Source organism: Leucopleurus acutus, assembly GCF_964270905.1.
Source record: "Leucopleurus acutus genome assembly, chromosome: 8".
Lineage (NCBI taxonomy): Eukaryota > Metazoa > Chordata > Mammalia > Artiodactyla > Delphinidae > Leucopleurus > Leucopleurus acutus.
In genome coordinates, this window is record NC_139151.1 from 96,278,179 (window position 1) to 96,290,508 (window position 12,330).

Below are 12,330 nucleotides of genomic sequence, written 5' to 3' on the forward strand. Positions count from 1 at the left end.
CAGTCAGGGCCTTCTGGTCTGCGGAACCGGCCACAGCCTGGAGGAAGGATGGCAGAAGCAGCCCCTCCCGCAGCCTCCGCAGCACGCAGCTAGGCTTCCCTATTGAGCATCCAGCTATCTGCCTGGCCAAGTCCCATGACCGGCTGCTGTGCCCCCTCCCCAGCGTGCCCAGCAGGATGCCCTGGGATGGCGTGTGAATGGCTCGGTGCCCCCGCTCCAGCCTCAGCTGGAACAAAGGGTTCTGCCAGGGTCACCCTCCCCCCTCCCAGCATTCATCTAACCCGCTGGGCTGCTGCAGCTGGGGAAGAAGGGGGTCACCTCTCCCTTGCTCATCTCCTCCGCTTGCTTTCTCCTCCCTTTCCTCCCCTCAGCTGGGCCTTGCCCTGAGGCTGGGCTGGAACAGGGAAGGAGTCAGCTCCCGAATTGCCATCCCGCTTCCTTTCCTATTTACAGGGCCCAGCTTCTCTCTCGGCTCATCTCCTTGACTACATCCTCACCTTGTATTATATTACTCAAGCCAGCCTAGGGTTTAGGGCCCAGAATGAAAGGGTGGACTGTTATTCCCACCAAAAGCAAAAGGGGAGCCAAAGACCCCTCCCTCTCCACTTCAACCCCAAGGATAAGTGTAAGCATAAAGCAAGGGCCCCTAACCTGCAAATGGATGGGAGGGATGGCCAACCTTTGGTATCTGTGAACCCCTGAAACGACAGGCAAAGTGTACATTTCTGGAGTGAAGGACCACAGCTTTCACCCAATCTTCAACTGAGGCCTTGCCCTCCCGCTCCACATGCTAAGGGAATCAGCTGCCCTAGAAAAGATGCAGGATTTCCTGCAGAAGCCACGGGAATCCATCTGAAAGGAGCAGCATCTCTATACCTCATAGGAAGGCCCCACTCCAAGCCCAGCACTCCTGTCTCTCCAGATCTCTCTGCAAGTACAGGACAGAGGATTCTTCCCAGGGAAGCACTGAAGACCCAGTCCCATCCTCTTGGGCCTGTTCTGAGAGCACTGAGAAGGGATGAGGGCTTTTTTCACTCAGACCCTGGGCACCAGAGCCTGAGGAACTTTTGTAAGTTTGACCAGCTCATCACAGCGATAGGCACTGCTTTAGGGAACTCTGGCTGGGATGAAAGAGCAATGACTAAGTATTCCAGAGGACTCCATGCCATGGGGCTCACCACCAACACGCTGACCTCTTTCTCGGGGAAGAATGGTGAAGAGGAAGAATAAGGCTAAGAATAAAGCTAAAAGTCATCCCAATGAGGGATGATTTTTCTCCTTCATTGAAGACTGGCCTCAGTTGAAGATCGGGGGCATTTGGCAATGCATGATCGTTTTGGTTGTGATTGGTGGTACTGGCAGCATCTAGAGGATAAAGGCCACAGATGCTGCTAAACGTCGTACAATGTACAGGGCAGGCGCCCACCACAAAGAAGTTATCCAGCCTGAAATGTCAACGGAGGTTGAGAAATGCTGCTAGCCACGCACAGCAGGGAGCGGGGCCACACCAAGGAGGAGATCAGGGTAAGGGGGTGACAAGAATGGAGAGGAAGAGGGGGCACTGGGGGGAGCGGAGGAGGAAGCACTGGACCTGGAGCACACAGAGCTGGGTCCCACTGACCAGCTGTGCCCCCTTGTACGAATCCCATAGCCCCTTAGCCTGTTTCCTTGTGTGTACAAAAAGCCGCAAGGGTTGGACATGAAGATGAATGTGAAAGAGGCTAACCTCCTGCCTGGGAACACCAAGGATGCTCCAGAAATGCATGCTGGGGGTGTGCAGGCATGAGGATTTGGGGGCTAGCTTTTTCTGAAAGGCCTTGACTTTAAGAACCTCAGTATGAGGATCAGGAGAGCAGCATTTCAGGCTGCATGTAAGTCAAAAGGAATCCACAAGGTAAAAGCGGAGCCTTCAGGGTTTTGTTTAGCCTCCCCCCGGCCCCCTTTTGGCTGAGTGATAGCAGAAGTCCTGAGTTTCCCCTGCAGACTTCAGGAACAAAGCATTCCATCCAGTGGGCATCAAGTTAGTTGCTGAAGAGTCATGACTTCCTGCATGTCAGAGCAACATCTGAAGGTCAGGCAGCCGGCGACAGGCAAACTCTTGGCTTGGGTGTTCATACAGTAAACAGACACATTATACTCCAAACCCCAGCTCTTCTGGACAACTGCTGCCCCTCTGGGATCCTGGGAGGTGGAATTCTGCCTTTTCACTCAAGTCCTGGCTGTGATCATAAAGGACAGCTTTTAACCCTTCTTAACTAAAAGAATGGTGAGTGAAGAAAGGATACAAATGACTGCGGGTGGCAAAACGCGGTCTTCATTTTAAGAAGTGTTCAGTTAGAACACTCAGCTGTGCTTCTGGCCTTGAAAGCTATTTGCCAGCCACACTGCAAGCTACCGTGGCCTCAAAGGGCATGGAACCTTCAACCTAATGCAATTCAACATGGAAAAGACCTCCTCCCAAAGTGTTCACTATCCCTGATCTTCAAGTTATTCAGCTTTTAGGATACATGGTAATGTGCTCATAGGGCCTTCCTGGGAGGTTAACCAAAATCTCAGCCATCTGACCACTTTCTCACTGCTTTCTTCGGAAGGAAAGCAGGGAAACGCCCATCTGCTTACACTACCAGACACAGTGTAATACGTGAGAGAACACAGATTCTTGAGTCAGAGAGGCTGGAGTTCAAGGCCTGGTTCTACACTAACTCTACAGCTTTGAGCAAGTTAGTTAATGCCTCTGAGTCTCAGTTTCCTCATCCATAAAATGGGAATAACAACAGTTCTACCACAAAGGGTTTTGTAAAGATTAAATAATCCACGTAGACTGCTTAGCGCGGGGCTGGCACACAGCAAAAGCTTCATAAAAATACAGCCATCATTTACTGAGTACTTACCATGTGCCCTCCAAATACTTTTCTAAGTGCTTTTCTTATGCCACATCATTGAATGCTCTCAACAACCCTGGCAAGTGGCACTGTTATTATTATCACCACCTTACAGTTGAGGACACTGAGACACAGGGAGGGGAAGTCTGTTGACAGGTCACACAGATACTAAGGGTTGGAGCCAGTATTCACACACAGGCAGGTCAATTCCAGATCCTCTGCTCTTAATCTCTTCATGAATACTGCCTCCTAATAAGTGGTATTGCTATTATGAGAATTTCCAATACCCTGAGATCAAAAAAGGGGATTTATAACACTGGGATTTTGGGGTCCTTCTTTCTGCATTCTGGATTGGCAAATGTGCGGTGAGTTGATGGATCTCAAGCAGTGACCTCTCCTTCTGGCTACTGCTGAGGCTAAAGGCCAATTTCCCTTGCCCTAAGGTAAAGTAGTAAAGCAAGGAGAGTATGGAACCCTAGCCCTTTGAAAGAGTGCCTCGGTACTGTGTTGGTCCAGAAAAGGGCAGGGCTTTAGACAACAAATGATTATGTTTTGCAGTTTTTCTTGACATTCTGCATACACACTTGCGTTCTCATTTAATCATTACAGGACTACCCATTTAATTGGTAAGATCACCTACTTTGGCCCAGGTCATGGGGTGAGTAGGAGAGCCAGGATGGCAGCCCCATTCGGACCCTTAGACCAATATTCTTCTCTTAATATGATCTCAGAATCTGGACTTTCAATAAAGCTTCCCACTGATGCACACTCAAGTTAGAGAGGCACTGCTGGGAATTCCCCTGGCTGTCCAATGGTTAGGACTCTGTGCTCTCACTGCTGAGGGCCCAGATTCGATCCCTGGTCAGGGAACCAAAATCCCACAAGTCACGAGGCACAGGCAAAAAAAAAAAAAAGAGAGGCACTGCTCCCGATCGCCCCACAGAAAGCTCAGCTCAAGGTGGACCACACCTGTCACTTGGAGGCCCAAGGTGTACAGTGACTATACACAGCTACAGAGCAGCTTTTTCAAGTTGAACCAGAAATGAGAAGGCTTAAGGGGTGTTCTGTGAGTGTTGGGATATGACAGCTACCCCAACGTGGAAGGGATTACAATGGGAAAGGGAGGAATCATCACTCATATAAGTGAAGGATGTTTTATTTCATAACATACCAAAGCTCTCTTCTCTTCTCCTAACAACTGGCAGCAACGGTGAAGATATAAACCTTATTTAATGAGGATAAGTTATTTGGAATGACTTTGAACTACATCCAGGCCAATAAAGGGACCAATCCACTGATTTCAGCTCCTTGGGCAGCTTACTCAGTAAGCGTCTCTCACTGAAAGGGAAGCCCATGCAGCAAGACAAGACTGACACAACTGAAAGGGGTGACAGCCAAAAGCCATACGGAAATGGATCTAGTCTCACCCAAGAGATACCTGCAGTCTGGAGAGACTCGGGTAGCTATACAGCCACTGTTTGAGAGGACAGAGCCTGCACAGAAAACATTGGAACCAATACCAAACAAGGTAAATGGCTGGCAGTAGAAGGAGGCCAGAACATGAACCCTTTCTTGATGCTGCCCCACCTGGACCCACAAAGCCCCAGCTGAATTGAAAGCCCCTGCTGTGTGCCCCAGAGGCCCTTGGTGTCTCCTCTTACGGTAGCATTTAGCTCACTGTGGGACCATTGTTCACTTACTAGACCAGAAGCCTCTTGATGGTTGGCATTGTATGATATAGAGCTTTGTATTTGTATTCAGTGCACAGTTCAGTGATTGGTATGTAGTGATGATCAATATAAGTTTATGAAACGAATGAATGACACATTCCATTAGAATCTTGTGACAGTTGGGAGTCATAGGAAAAGAGAAGCCCAGAATATGAGAAATAAAAGTGGTTATTTCCTACCTACCCTATACTCAAGAAAACAGGAATCTTCTTTTTAAGGTGGCTTCCTAGTTCTATCCAGCTTAAGTTCACTCCTTTCTCCAACAAGAGTTCCTTTCACTGGCTGTATTATCAAGCTGTGATACTGACATGCCGTGACTCTCCTTATTTCTGTCCCTAGATCCCTAGAGGCCAGCCTTACCTGGTTTGAAAATCTATCTGATAAAGTCTTCTCCTAGTGGGCCCTCTCTAAAGTGATGCCATAAATCACATGATTATTGGTCCCAACAAGGTCAGCCTTCTCTTGCCACTTTTAAACACAGAAAAGAAGTCCTTAATGGTCAGCTTCCAAAGTTATGAGGCAGAAGAGCATAGTGTTAAGAACATGGAAACAAAACTAAGCTAATTCCTGGCCATTGGACCAGGTATAATCTCTTTATACCTTAGTTTTTCATCTGGAAAATTGGGATAATAAGAGCCCCTACCTCCCATGGATATTATGAGAATTGAATTACTTAATTCATAAAAAGCCCTTAGCATAATGCCTGGCATATACTAAGCTCTTGATAAATGGTAGCACCTACTACTGCTATTATAGAATTTGACTCATCCAGACTGTCTTATCCATCCACCCCATGATTTAGCCCTAATATTTCAGGGCTTGAGATGTCGAAAAATCCAACTGTGCGCCAAGCTGCAGTGCTGTTCCCATGGGTTAAGCTGGTGGCATGAGTGACCACAGGAAGAGGTGGGAGAGAGTCTTGTGGCAAGAGTCCTGCTTTACTGCCCTTCTCTGGGGGAGCTTGAAGTACATGGTATCCTTTATCCTTACCTAATTTATCATCAACCAATTCTTAGGAGGCAAACATAGAAAAGAGCATTTAGAACCTAAATTACAGAGCAATTTAGAAATGGATTAGTTTCCTTTTTTATGAATCGGGGGTAATAATAGTACCTATTTCATAAGGTTGCTGGGAGGTTTAAATGAAATAATACATATAAAGTAGCTATTATACATAACACATAAGCAGCTATTATTTTTGTGGTTGTTGTTGTTATTAACCCCATCATCTTCATCTGTGTCCTCTCTCTCAACCCAGTAACGTAGCTACCTCGCCATACAGGCTTCTTACCCTGCCTAGAAGCTGAGTCAACAGATTTCACAAATCCAACAGGGATTGAATGTGGCTGTGCTCTCTGAGGGGCTGCTCAAAGTACTGCTTTCCTCTCCCCTTACCTCTCAAAACCCAAGGTCCACAGACTAACATGTGGCTTCAGGGAGCAACAAACCATATCTCCCCTTCTGGGAGCTTTTTTAAGCCTCACTCCATCAAGAAGCACCTGAAAGGTAATTCTCATAAAGAATTATGAGAATTGGGATTCCCTGAGAAGATGAAGACTGAAAACACAGAGGAGAGGGCAATCTAAGATAAAATACAGACAGTCCCGACCAAGACATTCTGGTATAGCTTAGATACAAAAGATTCTATTCTAAGAGGTAGTATGGATTAGAGAGTTAACAGCTTAAGCTCTGGGTTCAAATCCTAGGTCAGTTACTCGCTAGCTGTGTGATAGCAAATGGCCTAAGCCTTAGTTTCCCATCTAAGACAGGAATCTAACAGAATCTACCTTATAAGGATATGGTGAGGAGTAAATGTGATAAAACACGCTAACACTTGGAGTGCCAGCAATACAGCAAAAGACTCACAAATGTGAAATGCCCCAGAAATACATTTGTAATTTTTAGACCCCATGTCCCCAGCTTGTTGGGCAAAAATGGTCACCAGAGATCACTCCCAGAGGAGCAGAAATTCTCATTTGGGGGAGGTATATTTTTAAGTCATTCACTTTTACTGCTTCTCTGAACCTGTGGTTGAAATTTCTCATTTAAACTGGCAGTGAGTGTGGCAGGGGAGTGGAAAAAGGAGGGAAATCCCCTTTCTTATTTACTAGGCTTATGGATATTAGAACCTGGCATCTGTATTTGGTTTCCAGAAGGCTGTAGTCCCTAACAGTGAAACTATCTCTTGTCCTCATCCATGCCACGGTGACAGTCGGGTTCCCAAGGCTGGGGGGTTCCCAAGGCTGGGGTCAACGAAGGGAACATTTGGAGCATTTCCCCCCCACCCCTGCCCTGCAGGCCAGGCAGGAAGCGGAGCTGCAGAGCGAGGAGAGATCACTGGAGGTGCTTCCAACCTCAAAGCTTCTTTATTTCACGTGCTAATCAGGTGTTTCTCCCAATACCCTAATCTGTACCTGCCTGGCCCTACACCCAGATGGGACAGGGGGAGGGACCCTCTCCTCCAAAAAGGTGCTGCCTGGAGCCAGGAGCTTCCCGGCCCCAGAAAACCTCCGGTGATAAATTATGCAGCAGCACCTTTGTGCTGCCTCTCAGCCAGATGGGAGGTTTGCTCCCAGTCTTTTGTTTCCGGCTTTGCTCGCAACTCCGATCCTCCCTGGCTCAGCACAGAGGTGAGGGGGGAGCTCCTGTAGGCCATGTCCGGGCTTGCAGCGAGTCCCGAGTCTCCGGCAAGGCTTTTCCCAGCTGGGGCTCAGGCAGCGCCCTTCCCCTTCTCACTCTAACCTGAATGGGCAGGGGAGTAGAGCATTAGGGAAGCTTGCAGGCAATCCACTCAGCTGTGAGCAAGGATGGGAATGCCTACGTGCCGTGAAAGAATAAAGTTTGCTCAGAAGGGCGTAAGAGGTGCCCAAGGGCACCAAGGATGTTTGCTTCTTGCTAAATCAAAAGTGCAGAACAGAAAATGGAGTCAAACGACAGCCAGGGAAGCTAGAGAATCAGCTCTTTTGAACGGCTGCTCTTGGTTATGGTCAACTTTCCGCAGCCCCCAAAACCATCACATCTCTGGCACCAACTTAAGTGGAAGAAACAAAGAGACAACAGGGGTCAAACTTGGGGGTGGAGGAGCTGGGGGCTGGGTGGGGGGAGGGAGGAGCGAGTCTTGGGCTTGAGACCTGAATCAATTATCCTTGCACGCTGACAGGATTCCTGATTGAAGACAGTAGTCATGAAGGAAGGCAGCTCCCCAACGCCCGGCCCCCAAATTGGGGCAATTACTATCTTATGAGCTCTGGGGCCTGACTCCTTTCCCAGGCCAGTGGGAGGGAGAGCTTGGAATTCTAAACTGTTCCAGCTACAAGAGACCTCAGCCAGCACCTCTCACCCCGGGTCACAGCAACCTTAGGGTGAGATGCCTGGCTGCATCCCTGACCACAGGGCTTTTAACAGGGAAGCTCTCAGAGGAAAGCCCCACATCCCAGGCCCTCTCCCAGGAGAACGAAGGCAGAGTGGGCCCCCTAGACTCATGGTATCACTTAATCTCTTTTTTGAAGTGTGGACAGGAGGGAAATATGCTTAGGTTTCATTAGGTTTTCAAGGGGGAAAAGAAAGGGCAAGATCTTTAAAAAAAGAAAGCAAAAAACCAGCTGAAATGAAGGGCTGAGCCTCCATTTTAGCACATGACACTGTAGTATAACTACGGTTGTCTGGTTCCCGTAGTCCAAAGGCAAGAACTGTCTCTAATCCACTTCTGCAAGCATGCTAACAAGCAACTAACATTTACCCAGACCTGTGGTAACAGAGTAGTTGTCAGATTCTGTGCCGAATGGTTTGAACATACTATTATTTCATTTAATTTTTACAATATCCTCACATGATAATTTATTACGACTCCACCCCCGCCCCCCACTTACAGATATGAACCCCGAAGTTCAGGGTGATAAAGTGTTTTGTACAGGGTCACAAAGATGTGGCGAAGCCAAGATTCAAACCCAGGCCTGCCTCTGCTTCTTGATCACAGAGCTATGTATGCAGTGATTAGATTAGCACTTGACAAATGTGTGTCTGGGGAATGAATGAACAAATGAATGGGTGCAGAGCCCAGTTTAGGGAATGCTCCTGAGTGTGCTGGGGAGAAGGAACTGACCCTGTCAGCTCGAAGCTGGAAGGAGAGAGGCAAGTACAGGCATTCATCAGAGCTATTTATAGGGCCAAAGCCTGGCTCTGCCAGCCAACCAGTTGGCAGGAAGGCTTTCCTGGGATATTGAATCCCACCAGGCTGAGAAGGGGAAAAGGTCTTCCAATGCTGAAGCTGAGATGGTAATCCAGACACAGTCTGGGGCCAGATGCCCCATGTCCAGGCAACTGTGACAAAACTCATGGCTAAACTGCGTCAAGGAATGTAGAGACTGTGGCTGGAACAGGCTAACAGACCTAGTCAGCCATGGGCATGGAACTGTCTCAAAATTATGAGATGTGTCCAATCACAAAAAAAGACAAGACTACTTTTTAAAGTAGTCTCCAAAATTCTGTTCCTATTTTGGAAGCCCCTAGGATGAATCTTCTCTTCAAAGGAGAAGCAACATAGCCAGTTTCTCCCATTTTCCTTCTTCTTAGGGATCATGATTAGCAGTCAATCCATAGAAAGAATGAGAAAGACGTGTAAAATATCCTGTCCTCTGTGATTTCCTGTGTTCTCTGCTGGCCCAGAAAATGGACATGCCCAACGTGCTCTGTATCAGACATGGTCATACTCAGTTCCCTTGCACCTGTCATTCTTAATACCATGTGCCAGTCCCAAAGATGTTATCTGATATGCAACAGGGGACAGAAGAGGAAATCCAAAGTCAGTGACAAGCCAAGCATCTTTCACAAGTCCAGTAAGATCAGGGACAAGGTCAACCAAGCACCATGACAACACCAGATGGAAAAGAAACCAGTCTCAGCTCCACTCATTTGCACTCATCCTCAGATATAACCCTCTATCTACCAAAGCTTACCTGGAAGAGATCTCCAAGACAAACAGGGTTTCCACTCTTCAAATGGTGGTGGATTATCTGAGGCCTCACGTCAACCCTCAATAGGCAGATACCCAGGGCTATTACCAGCAATCAAGTTCCCTTCCAAAATCTTTAAGGTTGGAGTATTATATAGGCTCAGGCCAATCCCACAGGCTCTAGGAAAAGCCCCAAGTACTAGCAGCATCCAAATGAGCACCTCATATCTTATTGTCCTGAATTCATTCCTAGCAGAGGTCAGATCTGCCTAACTGATCTACTATGACACACTGTCTTCTCCCTGAGCCCCTGGAACATAGTGCGGGATCCTTGTGGTGATATTTTTGGTTGAGCGACTGCTCAGTCTCACTGGTTGATGAACCATGAATCTTTCCCCTCCAAGCCTCTGAGGATGGCTCAGTATCAGGCCAGGTGAAGTTTAGATCTTGGTGCCATGGAGTGTCCTTATTCACATGCACAGAAAGCCTTCCATGCTTAGAAGTTTCCATTAAATATTTTGTCCTTAAAAAGAACCCAAATAGTTACCCAGAACCCTCCCAACCTTCTTCTGTGAAGCATAAAATATACATAATTTTCTACCCCCGTTCTCAATGCAGATGTAGTGTTAGGCAATTTTGACAGCTCTGGAGCGATAAAATCCTCTTGGCCAGTCTCAGCCCGGAACCTTCCAGCTCCCCTTTCCCTAGGGCAGAAGGCGACAATCTCCTCTCTGGCTTTGTTGGTATCCGTTTTGGCCCTTTTTTTTTTTTCAGTGCCGTGCCATTTCCCTTGATCTTTTTCAAAACTTCCTCCAGGGGGCCGAGAGGAAAGTTCCATCCTCTTCCCTTGCAGCCCGAAGGGGAAAAGCCCCCAAAAAGCATAGCTGTCCCTTTAAGGGGCCCATGCGGTGGGAAGAGCAGCTACATTCCTACCCCAGTAGGGCCGCTGTCCCGACACGCCAGAGAGGCTGCAAATAACCTTCTAGGAGAGAGCTCGGGAGGGGGAGAGCACGGTGCAAAGAGGAACGTGGGTCGCCCAGGCTACTACTCCGAGAGGAAGAGTTAAGAGCTCGGTCGGGTTAGAGTGGGCATGGAAAAAGTCATTTAAAACCCACGGGTAATTTAAATACCAGACAAGAGAACTCTGTTTTGGATTTGGGAGGTAAACACCTTTAAAACAAGTGCTCAGGCATCTCCACGCCCCGCCAGGCAAGTTCCGAAATTTGCATTATTTCCACACAAGCTCCCTTTACGTTAAAGAACTGGCTCAAGGCCGTGGTCTACAGACCCCATTATTCTGAACCCCACCGCCTCATCCCAGCAGCGGGGAGAATGGGAAGATTCGTGTCTCCCCCGGCTGAAGAGCGGTGGGTGAACAGGGTTGGGATTCAAAGATCAAAGTTCTTTGATCTTTGGGCACAAACTAGAGGCAGCTGCTAAATCACGGAGTGCACCCACGGTCCTAGCCGGCTGCGGAGAAACAGATTCCACTGGAGCCCTAATCACACACACCAGTTGCGTACCGGTACCAAACAAGTTATTAATAAGGAGCAGATGAAGCAGCAGTCTTGCTGCCATCCCTCCAGCTTCCCCGAGGGCCACCGCGCGGGCCGCGAGGCTGCCTTCTGAGGTTCGGCGATACCCGCCCAGCTATCCCGGCCAGGGCGGATCTGCGGGAGCCTTCCAGCAGTTTCTTCCCTATGTCCCTCCTCTGCCCCTTTTCCAACCCTGTTTCCCCCTCCCCCCCTCCGGGAAGGATCCAGGGCAGGAAGCTGATTGGTCACAACCAGGAGAGGGAACCCAAAACACCACTAAGTGAAGATGCTGCGAGCAGGCAGTGCCCAAGGACCCTCGGCGGGAGCATGGTCCGGAGTCCAAGGAACTGTTCCTCGAGTGGAGGAATCCCCAGAGCTCAAGTATTCAGATTCCTCTGGAGCCTCTCCGCAATCCGCCCGAGACCCCCAGCCCCTGAAAAGAGGGCTATTTACAATTTATGGTTTAGCGACCATCCCTCCCCGCCTCCCTTTCTTCGCCCACATTCATTCGCACCAAAGACACAGAGACCCTGTCTAAACCTGAAAAGGGAAGCACCCCAGCTCTTCAAAGAGCAGCGAGGGAAGGCGAGCGAGCGCCTCGGACCTTCCCCCCAGCCTGGCCCAGACCCGAGCCCGGAGTGCTCCTCCACCCCTGTCCCGTCTCGGACTGGAGGAGTTGTGGGAGCTCCCGGTCCCCTCCCCGGAACACAACCTCTGGGCTCCTGCTTGGAGTGAGGGCGAGGGGTCCCAGGCCCCAGCCTGCGCCGTCCCGCTCTCGGGAGGTGACTCCTGACGCGGCCGGACCCAGGGAAAAACTTTCCCGCTGGGCCGGTCGGCGTAGGCGCGGCGGCGCCGCTTACCGTGTGCGCAGAGCAGGGCGCCAAGCAGCAGCGCGCCCCACGGTCGCCTCATGGTGCCGCCGCCGCCGCCGCCGGCGCTCCCTGCCGGCCGGGGGTCCCGCCGGCTCCTGCGGGACGGCGCGGCGGAGGGTGTCGACGGAGGGTCCCCTAGGGGAAGCGTCCCGGTCCACGGTGGCGGGCGCGCCCCGCAAGTCTCCCTCTGGCCGCTGCCGCCTCCAGTGCTGCAGAAGCCGAAGCTGCCCCACCAGTGGATCCGGAGGGGTGTCCCGGGCCGGGCCGCCCCGCCCCGCCCTGCCCCGCCCCCAGCGCCGCAGCCCCCGCCACGGCCACCACTCCTGGTCCCGCCCCCAGCGCCGGCCCGGCCCCTTTCCG

General features: G+C 50.0%; 1 protein-coding gene across 3 annotated transcripts in view; it reads right to left on the reverse strand.

The window, feature by feature from the left end:
• LRP4 (LDL receptor related protein 4) overlaps positions 1-12,010 on the reverse strand; it is a gene marked incomplete at both ends in the record, with an annotated part of 49,954 nt that extends 37,944 nt beyond the window's left edge. For all 3 annotated transcript variants that reach the window (XM_082843871.1, XM_082843872.1, XM_082843873.1), the window contains one exon: positions 11,959-12,010. In XM_082843871.1, the coding sequence (XP_082699997.1) occupies positions 11,959-12,010 (52 nt within the window). The remainder of the gene's footprint in view (positions 1-11,958) is intronic.
• Positions 12,011-12,330: the final 320 nt, after the last annotated feature.